The 25,205-nt window shown below is 36.6% G+C and overlaps 1 protein-coding gene across 1 annotated transcript in view; it reads right to left on the bottom strand.

Annotated features, from left to right (window-relative positions):
• LOC129495535 (thrombospondin type-1 domain-containing protein 7B) overlaps positions 1-25,205 on the bottom strand; it is a 741,731-nt gene that overhangs the window by 225,407 nt on the left and 491,119 nt on the right. Inside the window, exons 12-13 of the mRNA XM_055303120.1 lie at positions 16,427-16,621; positions 10,862-11,125 (exon numbers count right to left, since the gene is read on the bottom strand). Coding sequence (XP_055159095.1) covers positions 10,862-11,125; positions 16,427-16,621 — 459 coding nt within the window. The remainder of the gene's footprint in view (positions 1-10,861; positions 11,126-16,426; positions 16,622-25,205) is intronic.

Below are 25,205 nucleotides of genomic sequence, written 5' to 3'. Positions count from 1 at the left end.
ATATCCACTCATGGATGTGTAGATAAAATAGGGTAGAAATATACAACAGAATATCATCCAGCAATTTAAAAAAAAATTGCCATTCATGACAATACAGATAGATTCCGAGGGCATTATACTATGAAATAAGTCAGAGAGAAAGACAAAATAATGCATGATCTCACTTATATGTAGAGAGGGGGGAGAAAAACCACCACCACCACCACTAACAACACACACACACACACACACACACAACCAAAGGCAAAACTCAACTCAGACATAACAGATGGTGGTTGTCAAAGGTAGGAAATCAGGAGTGGGCAAAATGAAAAAAAGGTACAAACTTCCAGGTATAAATAAGTCATGGGTATGTAATGTACAACATAGTTAATAATCTATTATATATTTGAAAATTCTAAGTCTTAAAACTTCTCATCACAAGACTTGTAACTATATATGGCAATACCTATTAATTAGAATTATTGTTCCAATTTTACCATATATACAAATACTGAATGAAACATTAGGCTATATGCCTAAAATTAACATTGTATATTAAAAATAATTTTTAAAGCTTTAGTTGGATTATATTACCTGACATTTTCACATATGATTATACTTAAATTAGATCTGTACTCCTTGCTTTGTCTCACAAGACTCTGCCTACTTTTTCAACCTTATTTCACAGAATTCTCTCCTCACTCCCTCAGTTCAAACCATAGAGCTTCCTTCATTTTGTTGCCAGAACTTCCTTCCTACCCTACTCTTTCGGACATGCTTATTTGACTACCTAAAATGATCTTGTATGTACTTTTCACATGGTTGCTTCTCTCTCATAGTTCACATTTCAAATTTTTGTCACTTTAGCATGGACCTCCTTAAATATTATTTAAAGATTTTATATTTAGCATCAAAGGAGCTAAAAAAAAACCTTGAAATTCCTTTTATTTTTATCCCCCACTAGACAACAAACTTCACAAAAGACTCTATTTCCCCTTAAATATGCACCCAAGTCATAGAAGACCAGGTATATAGCTGATGTCCAAATATAGATTTTGACCAAATGAATGACTAAATCAATATGTAGATGACCTCAGGATCATAATGGTAGGAGTCATTTTTTTTCTCCTTTTTAATAACTAGAATTAGACATCTGTAACAGAACAAAAGTGCCTTGGAACAGTGCACTACAGGATCCAAGAGATTTCTAGTTAACACATGCATCCAAAAGTAAACAAATGGTTCAACAGATGTAGAAAATGCATTTGACATAGTACAATATCCATTCATGATAAAAACCCACAACAATGTAGACTGAGAGGGAACATAACTCAACATAATAAAGACAATGTATGAAAAACCCACAGCCAATGTCATCCTTAAAAGGGAAACAAAAAGCTTTTCCTCTACAGTCAAAACCAAAACAGGGATGTTCACTTTCACCACTTTTATCAGACAACAAAAATTTTTAAAAAGGTATCCATGGGGATCCCTGAGTGGCTCAGCAGTTTAGTTCCCGCTTTCAGCCCAGGGCGTGATCCTGGAGTCTCAGGATCGAGTCCCACATCAGGCTCCATGCATGGAGCCTGCTTCTCCCTCTGGCTGTGTCTCTGCCTCTCTCTCTCTCTGTATCTCTCATGAATAAATTTTTTTTAAAGGCATCCAAATCAGCAAGGAAGAAGTCCAACTTTCACTATTCGCAGATGACATAGTATATAAAGAAAACCTGAAAGACTCCACCAAAACAGTACTATAATGGATACACAGATTCACTGAAGTTGCAGGATACAAAATCAATGTACAGAAATCTGTTGAATTTCTGTACACTGATAATGAAAAGAAATTAAGGAATCTATCCCATGTACAGTTGTACCAAAACAATAAGATACCTAGGAATAAATCTTAACCAAAGAGGTGAAAGGCCTATACTCTGAAAACTATAGAACATTGAAAGAAAATTGAAGAGGACAAAGGAATAGAATGACATTCCACGCTCATGGATTGGAAAAACAAATATTGGTAAAATCTGTACTACCCAAAGTAATCTACACATTTAGAACAATCCCTAACAAAATTCTACCATATTTTTTACAGAGCTAGAATAAACAACCCTAAAATTTGTATGGAACCACACACTGAACAGCCAAAGCAATCTTGAAAAAGAAAAGCAATGCTGGAAGTATCACAACTCCAGACTTCAAATTATATTATAAAGCTGTAGTCATCAAGACAATGGTAGTGGCACAAAAACAGACACTTAGATCAATGGAACAAAATAGAAAATTCAGAAATGGACCAATAACTATATGGTCAATCTCTGATAAAAGCAAAAAATATATATATCTAATGGGAAAAAAGACAGTCTCTTCCATAAATGCTAGGAAAACTGGACAGCAACATGAATGAAACTGGACCACTATCTTATACTATACACTAAGTTCCAAAGAGATTGAAGACCTAAATGTGAGACCTGAAACAATAAAAATCCTAGAAGAGAACACAGACAGTAATTTTGACATCAGCTGTAGAATCTTCTTTCTAGATATGTCTCCTGAGGTGAGAGAAACAAAAGCAAACATGAACTATTAGACTTCATCAAGATAAAAAGCTTCGGCACAGTAAAGGAAACAATCAACAAACCTAATAAAGCAACCTTCCGAATGGGAGAAGATATTTGCAAATGACATATCTGATAAAGACTTAGTATCCAAAATATATAAGGAACTCCTAAAATGCAACATCCAAAAATGAGTAATCCAATTAAAAAGTGAGCAGAAGGCATGAACAGATACTTCTCCAAAGACGACAGCCAGGCTAATAGATGCATGAAAAAATACTCAACATCACTCATCATCAGGGACATACAAACCAAAACTATAATGAGATATCATATCATACCTGTCAGAGTGGCTAAAATGAACAATTCAAGAGACAATAGGTATTGACAAAGATGCGGAGAGGGGGGAACCTTCTTACTCTGTTCGTAGGAATGCAAACTAACTCAAGCACTCTGGAAAACAGGTTCCTCAAAAAGTTAAAAATAAAACTACCATATGATCCAGCAGTTGTACTACTAGGTATTTACCTAAAAAATACAAAAATATTAACTGAAAGGAATACATGCTCCCTGATGTTTATAGCAGCATTATCAACAGTAGCCAATTCATGGAAGCAGCTCAACTGTCAATGGACTGATGAATGGATAAGGAAGATGTGGAGATTATATATATATATCCATATATATGTGTATATACGTATATGTATGTATATATATTTATATTTATATACACAAATGGAATATTACTATTCCATTTGCAATGATGTGGTTGGAAGTAGAGGGTATTATTCTAAGCAAAATAAGTCAGAGAAAGACAAATGCATATGACTTTACTCATACATGGAATTTAAAAAACAAAGCAAGTGAGCAAAGGGAGAAAAAAGAAAAGGAGAGAAGAGGAGAAGAGATAGGCAAACCAAGGAACAGACTCTTAACTAGAGAGAACAAACTGTTAGTTACCAGAGGAGAGGTTGGAAGAGGTGGGAGATGGTTAAATAGATGAGGAGGATTAGGAGTATAGTTGTGATGATGAGCTCGAGGTAGCATATGGAAGTGTAAAAAAAAAAATCATCACTATATTGTATACCTGAGACCAATATTACACTGTTAACTGGAATTTAAATAAAAACCGAAGGGGTGCTTGGGTGGCTCAGTCAGTTAAGCATCTGCCTCTTGATTTTGGCTCAGGTCATCATCTTCAGGTTGTGAGACAGAACCCCACATTGGGCTCCACACTGGGCATGCAGCCTGCTTAAGATTCTCCCTCTCCCATTTTCCCTCCACCCCTCCATGTGAGTGTGTGCTCTGTCTCTAAGAAAAAAAAAAAAAGGAAGGAAGGAAGAAAGGAAGGAAGGAAGGAAGGAAGGAAGGAAGGAAGGAAGGAAGGAAGAGAAAGAAAGAAAGAAAGAAAGAAAGAAAGAAAGAAAGAAAGAAAGAAAGAAAGAGAAAGAAAGAGAAAGAAAGAGAAAAACTTAAAAAGGGTAAAAGAAACTTTGCATTTGATCAGAATATTAAAAATTGGTATATAGAAGGAGAAGAATGTTGCAAATAGGCAGAGTTTAAAGAAACAAAAGCTGAGAACCTCCCAAACCTATGGAAGGACTTAAATATACATATTCAGGAAGCTGAGAGAAGACTTCATTACTTCAGTGCAAGAATACCTTTTCCAAGACACATCATATTGGAACTGTCAAAAACCAATGGTAAAGAATCTTAAAGACAACCAGGGGAAGGAAGTTACCTACAGAACAACCCCCCATTAGGCCATTGACAGATTTCTCAGCAGAAACTCTACAGGCCAGGAGAGAGCAGATGACACATAGATGGTATATTCAAAATGTTGAAAGATAAAAACTGCTAGCCAAGAATAACTGATCCATAAGCTAGCTTTCAGAAAGGAGAGAGAAATAAAGGCTTTCTCAAACTAAAAACATTGAGGGTGTTCACTACCAATAGACTCACAAAAAAACAAAACAAAACAAAACAAACAAACAAAAAACACTGAAAGGAACAAGGTGGGATGAAAAGATATTAACCAGAGACAGGAGAACATAAAGTACATAACAGTCTGGTAAAGTTGAAGAACAGAATTAGAAAACTAAATCTGTTAGAATGTGTGTTAACCATTGAACTGTAGTATAAAAGTTAGTATTAACAATAATCACAGTGACTACAATTTGTTAAAGAATATAAAAGCATAAACCATAAAAGAAGTAAACATCAAATATATACAAAAGAAGAGTCTAAGGGTAGAAACTCTATAGGCAAATTGAGATTAATTATTATCAGCAGAATATGGACTGTTTTATCTCTGGGAATTTTTGAGTAAAGTTCATAATAACTGCAAATAAAAAATCTGGAGTAGATGAAATAAAAAAGGGGAAGACAGAACATATCACTATGGAAAAGTATCAATTTACAAAGGTAGGCAGAAAGAGAAGGAAGAAAAACAACAACAACACTGGAGATACACAACAACCAGAGGCAAAGAATAAAAATGGCAGTTGTAAGTCCTTACATATCAATATATAATCACTCTAAGTATAAATGGATTGAATTCTCCAGTCAAAAGGCATAGAACGGCTGGATAGATTGTCTTGTTTCTCAATTGTATGGTACCTACAGGAGACTCATTGTAGCTTTAAAGACACACATACACTCAAATTTTCAAAAGCCAGAAGAATATATCTCATGCAAGTAGATACCAAAAGAATGTAGGTATAGCACTATTTAGACAAAACAGGCTCCAAGCCAAGAGAAAAAAAAAGGGGGCAATAATAAACATTATATAATAAAGGAGTCAATACACCAAGAAGATATAACATTCATAAATGGATATACATCCATTATCAGAGCCCCTAAATGTATTAAGTAAATACTAATGGATCCGATGAGAAAAATAGACAGCTATATAAAAACAATAAGGGAGTTCAACACCATACTGTCAGTAATGGCTACATCACCCAAACAGAAAACCAAAACCAAAACAAAAACCCAAGGAATTGTTAAAATTGAACCATATTTTAGACCAAATGGACTTGATAGATATAGCACATTCCATCCAACAGAACAATATATAGTTTCCTCAAGGACACATGGAACATTCTCCAGTATAGAACATAGAGTAGGACATAAAACAATACTTATCAAAATTTAAGAGTGAAATCATACCAATTATCTTTTCTGACCACAATGGTATGAAATCAGAAATCAGTAGGAGAAAGGTAGAAAATCTACAAGTATGCTGAAACTAAACAAAAAGCTTATCAAGAACAAATGCGTCAAAGAAATCAAAAGAGAAATTAGAAAGTTAACTCCAAACAAATGAAAATGGAAAAACAACTTATCAAATCCTATGGGATCCTGCAAAAGTAGTTCTGAGAGTAAAATCTATAGCAATAAATGGATACATTAAGAAATGAGATCTCAAACTAACCTAACATCTCAAACAACTAGAAAAAGACCAAATTAAGCCCAAAGTTGTCAAAAGGAAGGAAACAATTAAGATCAAAGAGGAAATAAATGAGATAGGAATCAGACAAATTGGAAAGATCAATGAAACTAAGGGTTGTTTTTTGATCTTTTTTTTTTTTTAATAGAATCGACAAACCTTTAGCTAAGAAAACAAAGGCACAAGCTTGGAAATGGAAGATGTTATAACTAATACTACAGAAATACATAGAATCATAAAAGACTACTGTGAATGATTGCATGCTAAAAGATTATATAATGTAGAACACCTAATTTTTAGGAACACACAACCTACCAACACTGAAAAGCAGAAAAATCAGAAAAATCTTAACAAGCCAGTAATGAGTAAAGGGATTAAATCAGTTATGAAAAACCTTCCAAAACAGAAAATCCCAGGACCAGATGGCTTCACTTGGGAATTCTACCAAACATTTAAAAAAAAAAATTCATCCCAATTCTTCTCAAACTTTGCAATGGAGGAAAAATGAACTGGAGAAAACATTCCCAATCTCCTTCTACAGAGCCAGCATTAACCTGATGTCAAAGCCAGATATGGACACCACAAGAAAAGAGTATTACAGAACAATATTACTTAGGAAATACGTGAAAAAAATAACAAAATATTAGGAGACTGAAATGAAGAACACATTGAGAAGATTATACACCATTATCAAGTAGGATTTATCCCTTCAATTCAAGGATGATTCAACATATACAGATCAATAAATGTAATACATCACTGGGGTACCTGTGTGGCTCAGTTGCTTAAGTGTCTGCCCCATGGCTCAGGTCACAATCTCAGCGTCCTGGGATCCAGCCCTGCACGGGACTCTCTGCTGAGCAGAGAGTCTACTTTTCCCTCTCACTCTCCCTCTGTGCTCTTGCTCTCTTTCAAATAAATAAAATCTTTAAAAAATAAATGTAATACATCACTTTAATAGAATAAATGTAATACATCACTTTAATAGAATAAGAGATAAACATCACATGGTCATTTCAATAAATGCTGAAAAAGCATTTGAAAAAGTGTCACATCTTTTCACAGTATAAAACCTCAACAGGTTATGTATAGAAGAAGCATACCTCAAAAGGATAAAGGCCATATATGACAAACTTACAGCTAACATTATATTCAATGTTGAAAAACAGAAAACTTTCCTTTTAAGAACAGGAAAAAAGACAAAATTGTCCATGTTCACCACTCTCTTATTTGATACAGTACTGGAAGTCCTAGCTGGAACAATTACATAAGACAAAAAAAAAATGATATCCAAATTGGAAAAGAAATAAAATTGCCACTATTTGCAGTTGATATTATTTTGCATGTAGAAATTTTTAAAGATTCAACCAAAAAACTGTTGAAACTAATCAGCAACTTCAGCAAAGTTCTAAGATTTATAAAATAAATGTACAGAAATCAGTTATCAGTTATGTTACCATACACTAATCATGAAGTATCTGAAAAAGAAAACTATCCCATGCACAAGTGCACCAAAACAATAGAATATCTAGTAATAAATTTAACCAAGGAAGTAAAAGATCTGTATATTAAAAACTACAAAAGTTACTTGAAAAAAATTGATGTAGATATAACAAATGGAAAAAAAAAAACCTGTGTTCATGAATCTGAAGAATTTTGTTAAAATGACCATGCTACCCAAAGTCTTCTACAGATTCAAAGTAATCTCTGTCAAAATTCAAATGGCATTCTTCACATTAATAGAGAAATGGAATCACCAAGTACCCCAAATAGCTAAAACAATCCCGAGGAAGATGATGGAGGTATCACATTTCCTGATTTAAAACTATACTACAAAGCAATTGGGATAAAAACAGAATAATTTTTGGTATAAAAAGCCACACAGACCAAAGAAACAGAATCAAGAGCCCAGAATAAAACCCTTCTATATTCAGTCAACTAATACTTGACAAAAGAATAGGTGTTATTTACCTAATGGGGAAATGGTTTCTTCAAATGGTGTTGGAAAAACAATGTAGAACAATGAAACTAAACTGCTATTTTATATCACTGCAAAAAATTACCTCAAAATAGATCAAAGCCTTAAATATAAAACCTGAGGAAACTCTTAGAAGAAAATGTAGTCAAGAAGCTCTTTAACATTGGTTTTAGTAATGATGTTTTGCATAGGTCACCAAACACCAACAAAAAATCAAATAGGACTACATCAAGCTTAAATGTCTGAATGGCAAAGGAAACAACAAAATGAAATGGCAACATAACAAACAGGAGAAAGTTTTTTGCCAATCATGTGTCAGACAGCAGGTTAATATCCAAGATATACAAAGAACACTCTCAATCTGAGCATGAAATAGGCAGAGAAATAGACATTTTCCCAAAGACATCCAGATGGCCAACAGGTACGTGAAAAGATGCTCAACAAAATCATCAGAGAACTGCAACTCAAAACCACAGTGAAATAACACTATATGCCTATTAGGATGGCTATAATCAAGAAGACAAATAATGAGTGTTGAGTAGGATATGGAGAAAAGGGGACCCTTGCACATTGTTGGTGGGAATGTAAATTTGTTCAAATGCTATGGAAAATTATATTAAAGTTTCTCAAAAATTAATTGATCTACTATAGGATATAGCAATCCTACATCTGGGTATATACCCAAAGGAAATGAAAATAGAATAAAGATAATATATATACTCATGTGCCCATTGCAGCATATTTTGCAATAGCCAATATATGGAAACAACTTAAGGGCCCATCAACAGATGAATGGATAGAGAAGATGTGATATCTACAATAAATATATATTTCATATATAAAAAATGGAATATTATTTGGTCTTAAGAAAGGACATCTTACCATCTGTTACAATATGGATGGACCCTGAGAACATTACACTAAGGTAAGTCAGAGAAAGGCACATACTGTAGGATATCACTTATATGTGAAATTTAAAGAAGTCAAACATGTAAAAACACAGAGTAGAACGGCGGTTACCAGGAGATGGAGGGTGGGGAGGGGTGGATAGGACAGACATTATTAAACTGTATAAATTTGCAATGAGTAGTATAAGTCCTAGAGATTTAATGCACAGTATAGCCCATAAACACACCAATCTTGCATTATAACCAAACTTGCTAAGAGACAAGAACTTCATTATTCCAACCAGTTTAAAATATATATATATATAACTCTAATGTGATAGCGGTGCTAATTATCACTACAAAGTCAATCACTTCCATATAAAAATCAAATTAATATGTTGTACACCTTAAATTTATACATTGTAAATCACACATATTTCAATTGGAAAAAGGAAAAGCAATTTTTAGAAAATAAACCAATACATATTTAAAAACCAAAAGACAAAGATTAAAGTCAGTCAGCTTGGCTTCCCTAAGATGGGTCCACTACTTGCTTCTGAAATGTTTAACATTTCTCTGACCCAACTGCTGAAGACAATTTTATAATCAGGAAGCAGAGCAATATCACCAATTAAAAAGTCATTAAACTTTAAGTTTAATTCAGGGGCAGCCCATGTGGCTCAGCGGTTTGGTGCCGCCTTCAGTCCAGGGCCTGATCCTAGAGACCCAGGATCGAGTCCCATGTCAGGCTCCCTGCATGGAGCCTGCTTCTCCCTCTGCCTGTGTCTCTGCCTCTCTCTCTCTCAGTGTGTCTTTCATGAATAAATTTAAAAAAAATCTTAAAAAATCATATAATGATAGGGGCATATTTTAAAGAACAGCCAATCCATTGGCAATGCAGACAAATTGTCATTTACCTGACTTCTGTAACAGAACTGAATTCAACTTACCATTATTATTATTGAGAAAGCTTATTAGAACATAAGGCTTTGATGACAGAGACCAAAATATTTTTTTTCCTCCCACAGTTTGCCAGTTAGACATGAATTCTTTCATGTACTCTGTAAAATTCCTAACTTTTTAAGTCTTAAACCACAGAGTATGAAATTCATAAGTTCCATTGTAATCATTATTCTCAGCACCACCCCCATCAACATTTACCCTGACTGTATTTAATCTCATTCTTTTCCCCATTAACCCATATCTTTTGAATTTTCCCAAGGTTCAAAAAAGACAACCTTCTCCCTGCTTAACAGCTCACAAAATTCTCCCAGATTGCCCTTTTTCCCCCCTACAGTTTTATTTTTTATTTTATTATTAATTTGGGTATACTTATATATTGCATTGTAAAAACATTTTATTTTTTTATTTTTATTTTTTTTAATTTTATTTATTTATGATAGTCACAGAGAGAGAGAGAGGCAGAGACACAGGCAGAGGGAGAAGCAGGCTCCATGCACCGGAAGCCCAACGTGGGATTCGATCCCGGGTCTCCAGGATCGCGCCCTGGGCCAAAAGCAGGCGCCAAACCGCTGTGCCACCCAGGGATCCCATGTAAAAACATTTTAAATCAGCTTTTTCATTGGTATTTTGTCAGCCAACTTAGAAGGAATTCAAGGCCTGATGCTTTGTATATGTATGATCAGAGCACACACACACACACAAAAAAAAAATCACAAAATATATTTTGTATTAAATATGGCTTTTCCAGTGCAGCACAGAACTGCACTTATCCACAGTTAACCAAATGGCCAAAGGTGCAGTATGGAATGAGGTGAGTCAAAGATCCAAAACAATCACATTCCAAATAATCAATCACATTCCAAATAATCACTGAAATATGTATATGTGCATTCCAAATGCTTATACTTTATGAAAGGTAGTGTGTTATTAACAAAGGAGAACTGAAAGAATTATGAAAGAACAAAGCTACTAATTCCAGATCTTCCACACTACTTCCTAGGCTATGTGTATGTTCCCAGGTTACTCCTCATCCATCTCCTTACCAGAGCTGCTGCAGTGGGAGGGGTCAACAGGTCTTCCATTTTTATCAGAGCAAGCTATTGCTCGAAAGCGCACGCCTTTTCCACATTCTTTGCCATCTCCTTGTATCCGAAATCCTCGTTGAGACTCCCTTCTGCTTTCTGGAAGAATGCAATCTGACCAGTTTCCATAAGGCTGAGATATAAATACATCACAAGGGCACAGTTCTGTTTCTATGAGAGGGTACAGGTCAGAGTCCTGACACTTCTCCTTCTTCCTGCTTTTCCCTGTTCCAAAAAGAGACATTGATATATTAATTTCACGTTTGTTTTATTAAAAGTCATTGTCTTTACTAGCTCTTCAAATATTAAATGCTAAATAAAATATAAGGTTCTCCTTCCTTTCTCCACTTTTTTGCCCTGAAAATAAATCCTAGGACAATGGAAGCAACTCTTAAATCAATGGTGAAATTCAAGTTAATTTGAAAAAAAAATTAAAAATGGTTTTATATTGGAGAGTGGCAAAAATGAAACTAAAAGGATGTTTGCTTCAGTGACTCAACAGCTAGAAAATTGTTAGTTTATTTAGTATGATTTTCCCTATAACTTGTTGGTAAGAACACATGGATTACCTTGTCTCCATTTTCCTTTGAATTAATGGTTTCCAGGGAAACCAACAAAATGGCAAATATTAACATCCTCTTTTTGAGGTACATTTTTGAAAACAGTTCATGTATTCAAAGAACAAAATTCTATCCTTCCATACAATGGCCCTGGAGTGAGGCTAGGTGTCACTCGGGATGTGGCAAAGTACAACTAATTTTGGTCCTTGCCATGAGGCACCTCACAAATGCTGATATAATACAGTGAAATAAACACTCAAATACTGTTGGGTAACTTAATCTGAAAAAAGTTATGGCTTCCACTTTGAGAGACCTTTTCAACTTACATGTTCTAGAATATGACTTTACCTTAACCAATTGACTTTGATGGACCTTTCAGCTGTGATCCTGCCTTTGAGTAATGAGAATGCAGAATCATTTTCCACTGCTCTGAGTATTTGATAATTATGTTTAATGGGATTTCAAGTCAGCCTGTAGCTTGATTCAACTTTTCTGCTAACACACTTCCACTAGATTCCTAAAAATTTTCTAATAGATCTAATTATATTTTGTTTCCTCATTAATAAGTCAGCAGCTGGAGTGTTGGCTGCATATAAAAAAAATGAAACAGGTTGCTTTATTAGTCTTACTCCCAGTGTTTATAGGTGTTTTAGAAATGTTTGATTTCAGCTGATGTAATGGGATATTATCTCACTGTCAAATAGTTTATACATAATTTTGCAGTTGCTGCCTGGATGATTGGTTCTGTGGTCTAACATGTTTGCTTATGGCCACAATAAATAAGGATTCCTGCAGGACCTGAAATGGTCAGCCATGCCACAATCTCTCTGGGAGGATGTATTGACTTGCCTCCACCATAAGGGGCACTCCATGAAAAAAAAGTTTGAGAGAGGCAGCCTCTATCATGGCTATGAGAATGTACTGGTTGAGAAATCAATGTGTGGTGTCTGGTTTCTTCCTACCAGCATTTAACATACCCAAGTCTCTGGTAGTTCTTAAATGTCTGTGAAGAACTATTGTTTCCATCTCTTCAATTTCTGTTTTCAATTCACCTCAGCCTGGATTCAGAGTCCACCTATTCTTTGAAACTACTTGCTACTGACAAAGTAATAAAACAAAGGAAGCCGTGGAATATCTTTATACCTTATCCTTCAGACTCAAAGATTGTTCAGAATGTTGACCACACCATCATTGTTGAAATAGCCTTCCTAAATTCCATCATACCTTACCTTTTTGTCCCTCACCCCCAACATTTCTCTGGGAACAGATCATCTGCTTGATTATTTCTCCTCTGTACATCTCTTAACTAATGGGCTTTCTCAGGGCACCACTGCCCTAGGTTCTCTTCTTTTCTGATCCATTATCTTCACTCACAGAAAGTTTTTAAAACCTTCTCTATTTCTTGATTCCTAATTATTATCCCCATTCTAGAGATTTCTTGCTCTAGCTTCGAGCCACAGACTGGAACTTCAAAGGCCCATCAAACTCAGCCTGGCAAAATCCATACTCAAGCTCTTCACAGGATGAACTTCCTTTCTCCATCTTCATTTCCCAATTATTCCAATATGACCAAGTGTAAAATCTCAAATGTCACACTTAAACTCTGTTGTGCTACCTGTATCTGTTTAATGACAAAGATCTATAATTTCAAATGTCTAAGTACTTCTTGAATCAGTCCTTGTTTCCATTCTGACCAATACCACCCATATTTAGCCCATCTCCAGATTTCCAGCTTAAATCCTCACAACAGCTTCTTCGGGTATCATATTGCCATTGTACCTCATATTCCCTTTGATCTTCTCCCCACACTGCAGCTAGAACTAGCTGACAAAAGACAGAAGTCTGATTACATCATTCATCTACTTAAAACTCTTCAGAAGTCTAAACTCCTTGTTATGATCATCAAGACTCCATAGTATGAGTTCACTAGCATGTGCCCTTGCCTATGTTGTGCCATTCTGCCTCTGGCAAGTTACCAGCTAGATATACTGAACATCTTTCAGATCCTGGAAATTAGTCATTGGTTTCTGGCCTTTGCATTTCTTACGCCAGAAATATTCTTAAGTTCCAAACTCCCTCAATAGTCTAGTTAATGCCTACTCATCCTTCAGGTCCAAACTAATGCATTACCCCTATCAGAAAGTCGTACAGAGACTCTTCACCTCAGGTACAGAAAAGGTACTCTTCTGTACTTTCATTATTCTGACTATCACAAACTATGCCTTTCCAAGGATGTTCACATCTCAATTCTTGGAACCTATAATCATGCTACCTTAGATGGAAAAACAGATTTTGTAGACGTGACTAAGATTATGAAGCTTAAAATGAGATTATTCTGGATTATACGGGTGTTTTCAACCTAATCATGTAGTCAGGAAAGGCTTTTCTAATTTTAAGACCAAGTCAAAGGAGAATAATCAGAGAGACTCAGTGTTACAGAATTTCAAGATGGAAGAAGAGAGTCATGAGGCAAGGAATGTGGATAGGCTCTAGATGCTCTAGGGTGGGCGGGGGTGGGGGTGGGGAGGAAATACATTTTCCCCTAGAGCCTCCAGCAAGGCATGTAGTTCCACCAACATCTTATTTTCCATCTCGTGAAACTGGTGTTTGCTTTAGATATACACAACCATGAGATCATAAATTTGTGTTGGTTTTAAGCCACTAAATTGGTAGTAATTTGTTACACCAGTAATAAGAAACTAATGTAGCACTAACATAACAGCTATTGTCACAAGTTCTGTACTAAGTTAAAATTATAATAAAATCTCTGTCTCTCTCCCATTATACTGTAAGAGATGTTCCCTCCCTTAAGTCAGAGGGAAATTTGTGACTATTCCCAAACATAAACCTACAAGTACATGTTAAATATTATTTATTTAGTTATTTTGTATGTTAACAACCTGAACAAATCTACTTAATAGATTATTTTTTCAGCACTGTATAAACGACTGCTAAAACTACCATCCAATCTCAAACCTGTGATGATCTAGTTGAAGTACAGCACCCAGGATATCCAGATATTGAATTAAAGCCTCTTGTTAAAAATAGAAAAAAGAAAAACATACTAGATGGTCCCCTAAAACATACTAGATGGTCCCCTATTCCACAGAGTGGCTGGTATTTTTGTCTGTATGCTTCTCTATGTGTGTCTGTGTTAAAGAGAGTCATGCTGTTTTACAGTCTAAGTCCATGCCTTTTATTACCATTCATGTTAGAGATTACTTAAATTTACCACCAAATTACATAGGAGAGACCAAAATACAAGCATAGTACTCCAACAATAAACATAAGTCTTAAGAAGTGAAAAATTTCAATTCTTTACTGTACTGCACATACAATGATATAGTACTGTGGATTTTTGTTTGTTTGCTTTTGCTACAACTCATTTGTTTCAGAAGATTGACCAGTTGTTTTGGTGTTTCCAATATATGAAGAGACAAAAAGATTAATTACCCAGCAGAAAATATAGCCAATAATAATTTAGAAAAATTCTAAATAGTATTTTGGTATGGTAATTCTTGGGATAGAGTTTGCAGAAAAGTGTACAAGGGTTCTTCAATATTTACATAAAAATTATATTTTAAAACAAACCAAATTAATTAGTTTTGACAATTCATAGCAAAATGTACTAGTTAAATAAATATTCTAGATTTTTTCACTATCCCTATTCTCAATTTGCAGGTATAAAATACCATTAATAAACTCTCAAGAAAAGAAAACTGGCCACTAATTAAAAATGTCCTTTGCTTCTAAGAGAAATTCTCATCTCAAAGGTAAAGAGAATTGCCAGGATGATGGCTTCCAAAGCCTTCTGCATGAACCTGCACACTAAGTTTTATTGTTACACCTGAACTTGAAATTACTCCTAACACACTCTACCCCATTATATTTCCTGTAAGAGTTTCTTTCATCTTAGAAACACAAGCAATGTTGCATAAAGTTATATATGCACAGATTTTTGTAGAAGAGAGCAAAGAGTACAGCATTTTTTTATTTGATTATGTATTTTACTTATGCTCATAAATGGGCTTCTGATTTGTGTGCAGAAACCCTGTTAAAGGCTCTCATCGATTAAGTAAATCCATTAGAGTGAGTTAAATTTAAAACATAATCTTGTAAGCCATACATTCAAACAAAGGGAATTTGAAACCAAGAGAATTAGCATTTGAACTGCTTATAAGAACAAATGGTCTTCTATGCTTAATTCTTCAAAGTCAACAACTATTTTATTATCCCAATGATTATTTTGGCATTTTTCCTTTGGGTCTTCATTACCTAAATTAAGTTTTCTGCATATTCAAATACATCTAAAAGAAATTCTAGGATATTTATCTAGACAAGTAGTATAATACACTACACTGCATCAATTATTTGTATATTACAAGCAAAAGTGGCTCCAGCACCTTGATTAAACTATTAATTGCTTTAATTTCCATTAAATTGCATGGATGTAAACAGAATAGACCAAAATAATAGAACATGAAAGTCAAATTACATATGTGAGTTCTGCTTTTATCTTACACTACTAAAATTTTAAAAGGTCAAATTGCTTGTAGAGTAATGGCAAAAGAGAATGATACAGGTTAGAGATGCCTTTGATGTGTTTTACACATCAGTCACTGTTTTCAACCCCGCTGAGATCCACTCATGACAAAATAGCAGAAATTTGCCATTAACTACTCCAAGGTAGTAGGGTGGCTATGATGCCATTCACCACTCTAAAGATTATAAAGCCATATAGCGAGGAACTTCAAAGCTATTGAATGGTTCACATCACTCATTTCACAAGTATTAACCAAGTACATTGTGTGTGTCAGGTGTAGGCCAGAAGAGACACAACGTCAGGGAGGGTCTGGGAAAGGGAGAGGCCCAACACAATTTCTAATCTTGCTACCAAGAGTAAGTGGAAGTACTTACTTCCAGGAGTACACCCCTGGTCTGAAAGGCTTACCCTACCCTACCCTACCTGTGAGCTGTCGCCGTCGACTTCGGGATGTTTCACAGTTTGTGGAGCAGGGTGTAAACCTGGACCAAACCGTGAAGGTGCAGTCATCTCGACAGGGTACTGCGCATTCTTGTACAAGGGGAGGCATGCCATTGGTCTGCTTGAGGCATTCCATCATTTCCGCTGACTGGTTATCATCAGAGATACAGGAGACCGCTTTAAAAAAAAAAAAAAAGGATTCTTTTGTTATTATTTTGATTAAATCAGTCCACTGCTTGCTGTTCAACAAAATAGCAATCCCCCAATGTTTGAAAATTTGGTTATCACTGTGATTATAAAAGGCGTTCAACACAGCTAACCTTATTTCTCTCTGGAAATTAAACGTTTATCGTCGCCAGTGGCGGTATTTGAAGATTTAATTGGTTTCATTATTAATCCAATTTGGTTGCATTGACAGCAACCAAAATAACTTCCAGTAATTTATTGTACATGAGCTTATGAGTATCTGATCTCTAGGGAAGATCTAAAAGTAGGAAAAAAACATGCAAGAGTAAAATAGGAGGACAAAAAGGGGGCAAAATCATGGATATCACGCGAATTCTTCCTAGATTTTAATTTGCTTTGCTTGTTTGAATGCAATTCTAGAAATAGGACCATTTTCACTCTACAATCAGTATTTAAAAAAATTTCTATTGTTTATTAGTAAACGTTTTTTCCCTTATTAACACTGCAGGATTAGGAATTTTAAATATTTTTCAAGTATAGGCATAACCTATCCAGATAACTCCCATTATATATATATTCTATTAATTGCAAGTAATTCTTCAAAATTTCACTCACAAACTTTTTCAAGTAGAAGGTCTCTAGTCATATCATAAAATAATCAGTAATCTTAAGGTAAAGAATTTATGAAATTTTGCTTATTTCTATATTTGATTCTTTGGGCTAATGACATTTTATTCACTTATAAATGGTATTTTTATGCATCTTTTATTCATCCTAATTATAGACAATGTAGGGGTGTGTCTTTATGTTCTCTCAAGCAGTATTTCTCAACGATGGCACTATTGACACTTCAGGTTGGATACTTTGAGTAGGTATTTCTTGTGCACTGTAATATTTTTTTTAAGATTTTATTTATTCATGAGAAAGAGAGAGAGAGAGAGAGAGAGAGAGAGAGGCAGAGACACAAGCAGAAGGAGAAGCAGGCTCCCTGAGAAGAGCCTGATGTGGGATTTGATCCCAGGACCCCAGGATAACGACCAGAGCCAAAGGCAGATGCTCAACCACTGAGCTACCCAGGTGCCCCATGTGCACTGTAAGATATTTAGCAGCATCTCTGGCCTCTACTGACTAGATGCCAGCAGCACACACACATTCCCAGTTATGAAAACCAAAAGCTACAGACATTGCCAAATGTTGCCTCGGGTGAAAACGACTTTCTAAACTGATTCCTAATCATGGAGATAGAGGAGAATACATAGATTCTATGGCATGACTTCAGACCTACTTCAACATCTCCAGGATAGAATTCTAGAAATCTTTTTATTTTTAAGTGTCCCAGAGGGTTCTGATCCAGCCTGTCTACTAACAACCCACATTTGGTATGGTACATTTTTTTTTTAAAGATAATCATTTGAGAGAGAGAAAGAGAGAGCAAGTGAGCAAGCACTCATGCCAGAAGAGAGAACACGAGCTGGGGGAGGGACAGAAGGAGAGGCAGGCTCCCCACTGAGCAAAGAGCCTGATGTGAAGCTCAATCCCAGGACCTCAGGATCATGACCTGAGCCGAAGGCAGCTGCTTAACAGACTGAGTCACCTGGTATGGTGCATGTCAGTGGATATTTGCTGAATTTTTTATCCTACAGAAATCATTTACGATCATTTTTATGACAATTCTAAAATCAACCAAGTTACAAGCAATAAACATACCACAGTTTAGGATGAACATTGTTAAGAATGCTTTATATGAAAACTTTTAAAATGCAGGGTAACTATATAGAGGGGATTAATTTAATTGCCCATTCTTCTTATATTCTGAACTCCTTTCATTATTCTGAGTACAGAGAACAATTCAATCTGATTTTTTTTTAAATAACTGAAAGTCAAATCCATTGAATGTTTTAGGATTAAGGAATTAGCTAAGATAACAATGGATGCATACACAATACTTCCCAATTTGTACCTCTGCTCTATGGCAAGTGGGGTTATTCATTGATTTTGAAGAATTTTTGCTTTTGTTTTTATCTACATCCTAGGAATAAATCCATTGCACATCAGGCCAGCATCACCTGTGTTTGTTTGGTTGAGAATACCACAGCCATTCATGAATATACCAACATACCTTATGTAGGCTGCAAACAAATATTATTTGAATTACATGTTTAGATAACCCATCTGGAGTCAATTTAGGGGACTTTTATCTTGCCAAGCTATTTCTCCCCCCAAAAGGACACTGATTAACATGAAGAGGAATTTTAAGCATTTTTAAAAAGCTTTGCTATTTGAAATATGAACACTCCAATGAAGCTTTTAAAAATAATTTTTCATATGAGTTCATAATTTGACAACTATGATAAACATTCAATGATACTTTGAAATTCTACAAACTAAATTCGCAAACACTGGATTTATGAATGCCCATATTGAGCTATTTTGTATTAATGAAAGAAAGCATTAAAAATAAGGAATAGCTTTAGTATATGATGCATTTCAGAGACATTCTTATCAAATGGTATGAATGCAAATTCCAACTCCAAACATCAGGAGTTACATGAATGGAGTTATTTAATATTTATGCTTAAATATTGTCTCCTAATCTTTAAAATGATTATAATAAGAACACTCATAACAAAGAGTTGTGAGAAGTCTTAAAACAGTATCTCTTATACACTGAGGGTTCAATAAATGCTGTCAACTATTATCCTTTGGAATTTTTAATTTATCTTTTAAAGCAAGCAGGCAGATAGTTCTCCTTGCATGTATACATGTACACATTGTCACTCTCCGTGGCTTATTTCTTACTTGGCCATCCTCAGAATCTGAGGGATAAAGGAAAGGAGAAAATCATAGTTGAATCTCACAGGATTCTGGCATTGTACTTAAAATGACCATTAGTCAAACTATGTCAAATATACCCTAAAAACTTTCACTACAATAATAGGGCTATGTAGAATGAATCAGATCCATTGCTCCTATACAAACTGATGTATCAGAGTTGTCTAATGGAGATGTTAGAGATCTTTAGGGGGCCAAAGAAAACATTCACAGTTGTAGCATGAAGTTTCACAACATCCACATTTAATCACAAGACAATTGCTCTGTGTCATTACTGATGGTCTATTAACTCAATGGTGAGTGGAAACTGACACACTGCATATCATACAATCATGTGCTTAGGTCAAGCATTATGATTTTCAGATTTCTCCAAGTTCAAGATTCTAATTTTTTTTCAAGTGTGGAAAAAAAAATCACCAGACACAAAAACATAAATGAAAGGCACTTGGGTGGTTTAGTCGGTTGACTCTTGGTTTCAGCTCAGGTCATAGTGTTGGGGTTGTAAGATTGAGCCCCCTGCTGCATTCCCACTGGATGGGAAGTCTGCTTGGATTCTCTTTCCCTCTCTCCCTTTCTCCCTATCCCCACATTGCAAGCCTGAACATGCACATATTCTCTCTCTCCCTCTCAAATGAAATCTTATTTTTTTTTCCTTGGGAATGTTCTAGTACAAAATGAATCATTTAATAAACATTTATTGGATGATTGGATATTGAACTGTACTAGTGGGTAGGAAATTACAGAAGAAAAACTGCAAGCACAAAGTCTGCAGGACTGGAAAACCAGAAAATAAGAAAAGATATTTGTAGTAAATGAGAATAACTAGTAGCTAGTGGCACAATCTAATTCAGAGTCTACTTCCATTAAGCAGCTCACAGGGAAAGGATATTTTTAAAAATGTATTATTTTAGATCTACAGTGTAGTTCTTAACCAATAAAGGTGTGTGGACTCAAGTCAGAGAACTTATTTTGAGAAAACAGAGTGGCAGAGTATACTGATAAAATTATAAGCCCTGGTGTCAGACAGGACTAAGAGTGATCCTTCATTTTTTTTATTTTTTTGTTACCAGGGCAATTTATGTGAAAAGACTCAATCAACTCATCCACACAATAAGAATACCACCTCATCTTATAATAAATTGATGCAGATGAAGCACTTAGCACAATACTAAGCACTTAGTACATATGCCCAGAGAGTGACCTTTTTTCTTTTTCTTAAGAGAGAGAGTGCAAGCACACAAGCACATGTGCAAAAGGGGAGGGCCAGAGGGAGAGAATTTCAAGCACATCTGTGTTGAGTGGGGAGCCCAAAGTGTGGCTCCATCTCACCACTTTGAGATAATGGCCTGAGCTGAAACCAAGAGTCAGACTCTTAACCAGCCACCCAGGCATCACATGGAGAGTGACTTATTATGATAAAACCCTCTCTAAAGAGGGGGCGCTTGAGTGGCTCAGTGGCTGAGCAACTGCCTTGGCTCAGGTCAGAATCCCAGGGTCCTGGGATCGAGTTCTCATCAGGCTCCCTGGAGGGGATCTGCTTCTCTCTCAGCCTATGTCTCTGCCTCTCTTTGTGTGTCTCTCATGAATAAATAAAAATCTTAAAAAATTCTACTAGAAATGAAAACATAACAAGCATCAGGAAAGAAGAATCCAACATCATTTGACTTGGTTCAGGAAGAATTTTCCAAATCCCATCAATAGTCTTGGCCCCTAAGAACTGGAGCCTCCCCTCATTTATAATATCAAAGTCAGTAGCCTATTCCAAAGACTGCACAGCATTCCCAAAGCTATTGTCTGTTCTAGTTCCAAGTGATACTCTGTGCATTCCACTTATTATTTATAAAAATGGGGCTTATAAGCTACCATATGAGATCAGAACTCCCGAGAAAGTCAGAAACTGAAATCCAAGGCCTGTTGGGAATTCTTTCCAGAAGAACCAAGCTCAAAATCCTGAACTCTTGGGAGTTTCATGAGAGGACAGTTCACATTTGCATAGAAGAGTGCTGGCCATATTTGCAGCTTTCTACCTCATGCACTGAGGTGGTCATATCCAGCACAAAGAGGTACCATGCCTCTCTATGCTACAGCTGAATTCAAAGGCATTTTAACATCCAAGGTTTAGGAGGGTTTATCAAAATTTTCCTGACCATTAGAACCATTTGTGCTTCATTACCAATCAGGAGAGGACTGAAATAAGGCAAAGTAATATAGCTCATGCCCTAAGATCAGAAATACATCCTGAAGTCATTTTCTCTACTTTGAGGGTGGTCTAGACTTTGCTTCTACACCTGGATCGTTATTCCCTATTGAACTTACTGAACTTGATCCAGTCGTCCATCCAGTCACAATATGTAAGCAGCCATGAACAATTATAAAAGAACTGTGTGTGTACCACATATGCACATACATATAAGTAATCTGTCTTCTGGGAGGCTATAGTAGCAGTAATGACAGAAGAGTAGACAGATTGTACAATACTGTAGTCTCCCTAATGGAGACAACCAATGAGGATACTTGACTTAGAAAGGAAAAGTAGGTACTTCAATCTTACATGGAAAAGATGTACAGTGGGCAGGAAGAAAAAAAAAATAAGCCATTACAGAGAATTTATCTGTCAGACATTTGCTATTTAGTTTCACTCTAAGTCCTGGGTCCTTTGGATCATAGCAAATCATTTGCAGGCCACCATATGGAGAAAATATTTCTCTTTTGCTGTTTTTAAGTAGTTGAAGTACTGTCCTATATACTAGAAGGCAAAGTCTTTCTATGAGGAAAGGGAGAAGCATTGACTACTGACCCTTTCCGTGATGTATTTCTACCTAGACCGGATTGTTTAAGTAATGACAGTTCAATGCTCAATTATGATCATTTATTAAACTTGGAATACTGTTGTCTTTGTGAGAGGAAAATTGTACTCCCAGATAAAATTAGTTCCAATAGCTGCAGAACATTCTCATTATTGGGCATTATCTGAAATTTAGCTACCTTAGGCTTTGGGCAGAAAGTTCTCAGACTAGCTGCCTGGGACAGCTGAGTATTCTTAAGGAATAATGGAGAAGCACGTGTTTGAGCCAAGCCACTTAGAGCAGAGCTCTCAGACAATGGTCACCTAGTAAATGGGTATGATAGGGTGACCTGGAACCCTCCAAAAACCTTTGTGAAGACTGAGGTCACATTTTCTCATTCACAGTGTCTAACGAAGTACACAACACATAGAAGGGAGTTCAGCTTTTTCACCTCTCTCATAATTATGACACAAACTGAGCCTTGGAAGGAAAAAAAAATATTACAAAAAAGCAGAGAAGAGTTACTAATTGCTTTCCCCTGTTACCTGACTCTTTTCAATTTTAGCAGCATGAAAAGGAATGCCCTGACACAAAGTGTAAAATTATCTGATAATTTAGCAAAAGAAACAAAGCAAGGACTATATGAATCCTCCAAGTGTCTGAGTTAATTTTTTAAAAAAAGAACTACCTGCTGTTAATGTAGGAGGCTTAGGCAGCCTCCTCAGGCTTCCACGGTGACTAAATAATCAGATTTTTAACTGTTACTAAACAGCTAGTCTTTCTGCCCCCCATCACCTCTACACTTGGATAGTTGATCTTTTTTTCCACTTATGGTATGAAGAAGGCAGGGGTCACTGTCCTTATAGGAAAGGATGATATTCTTCCTGGGAAGAGTAAGTAAGTGATGGAAGCTGCTACTTCCCATCTGTCTACACTCCTCACCTTCACCAAGGACAACCACATTACTTTCCCCAAGTTGCAGTGGATTAGAGTTCAATTGCCATAGTTGACAGGAAAGGTTAAGAATTTATTTCAAGAGGTCATGATTTCCAGGCAATGAGGGTGACATGCTACAAAACGAGAGGGGCTCCATGAGCCTGCTGTCCTGCAATGGTGAGCGGCTTCAAGTACAAAGCTCCATTTACATACGTGTCAAGAAGCAGAAAGGATGGGCAATAGCTCCTCCACTCAACCAACATTCAGACAACATATTCTCTATACCAGGCCCTGCACTTGTAGCCGGGGTACACAGATGGAAGGAATGTGGAAAGAAAAGGTCACTATACTCATCATCCTGCAAGAGCACAGCACTGGGGCCTCTGGCACTGGGCAGTCAGAGCAGCTTTCTGGAAGGACTGGCACAACAAAGTGGAGAAGGATGTATTCAGTAAAGACAACTGGAGTCAGGTCAGGGACTTGACATGCCACAGGCCTGTGCAGAGAACCAGCAAGCTGGTGGGCTGCCTTCCTGTCCTTGTTATGCACACACCTAGGACTCTACTTCCCTTTTGATAAGATCCATAATGCATAGGAATACATGGGCTGTATCTGGGAAGTTACTAATTTAATGACATTATGCCAAGCTGCCCCAGACATGTGTGGGATGCAGTGTGAGAATGCAAGAAGAGGTCATAAACCAGAAGTCTAAAGAGTTAGAAGCTAAAATTGAAATTAACAGATGTGTAACAGATCCATTTGCTTTCATAATGTCTTGGAAAGCTAGGTTCTAATAAAAATTCTGGGATGAAGTTTTAGTCTGGAATGTGCCTGCACCCCATACCCTGACCCCCTTCCTTCCCTTCTCACTCTCAGGTCAATTCTACCTAAGGCAGGACCTTCTTGGACTTGTGAATGGGCACTACTGTTAATCTTGCAAAGCTCAATCCACAAGTCAGCTGCCTGTCTTCCACCCTCAGGCCTAGAGTACCCACAGAGCCAGAGTAAACTTTCCTCAGATAAGCTCTGAAGATAAGCTTCTGATCTTGTAAGACTCTGATAAGACTCTGAAGAGGCTCCTTTCATCCCTGAAGCTGGCATAGGGCCATATGGGCAGAGAGTTCTAGGGTCCTCAGGACTATGCAGACTTTGAATAAGGGATGGGTCAGGAAGCTGGACTCTGGGGGGCCCCTTACCTAGGACAGGGAAGAAAGCTGGAAAGCCCAGAGAGGGGCCCTTGAAGACACAGGAGCTAGGAACAACCATCTCTTGCTGAATCTAAGGGAAGAACTGCTTTCCCTTCCAATTATTTCATTATAGACTGATATAATCTTCCTTAAGGGCTCCCTTCTTGGTGGATAATTGGGAGAAAATACAAGCACCAATTAAAGCTATATCGGAATGGGCTATTTTCATTTGTTCCCTTCCTATTTAAGACAAATTTTGGGGTAAATTATTTTTAGTCTTCCTCTTTCAGCCCCTAAGCATCTAGGTGTGGCAACCAGCAAAAGTCTTGCATCTGCAAGAAGGTTCTTCCGAAGCAGTCTCTGGACCTCTTTCAATGTCTGCAGTGAGACACCCTTGTTAATTTGGGGACAGCCGACCCTTGACATTCACTGCTAGAGTCTCATCTCAGGCTGAAAACCTCGTGGTGATTCCCTCTCACCTCTGTCAGAGACCACCTTCCTTTAGCAGATGAAGCCTAACCTGCCCCGGTGCCTGCTAGGGCTGAGGGTTCAGTGCCCTGGGAGATCCGGAGTAGATTTTCCTGTTATGCCTGCTGGACAAGCACCAGCAGCCACCTCATTTTCCTCATGCAGGAACTTCTGGAGACTCTGTAGCAGAAGAAACTCTGGGGAGCTAGTAAGGTCCTCCTTCTCGAGTGGAACTCCTGTGGGGCCATCTCTTCCCAGAGTTCCAAACACAGCATGGAACACAAACCCCTCAGCTTTCTTCCTTTTCCTTAGCCAAGCCCTCCACCCTTACCACATCAGCTTGAGTCAGGGAAACCATGACAGGTA

This window comes from Nyctereutes procyonoides, unplaced genomic scaffold (assembly GCF_905146905.1).
Source record: "Nyctereutes procyonoides isolate TBG_1078 unplaced genomic scaffold, NYPRO_anot_genome, whole genome shotgun sequence".
Taxonomy (NCBI): Eukaryota; Metazoa; Chordata; class Mammalia; order Carnivora; family Canidae; genus Nyctereutes; species Nyctereutes procyonoides.
Note: the sequence above shows the minus strand (reverse complement) of the source record. Positions and strands in the feature narration are given on the sequence as shown.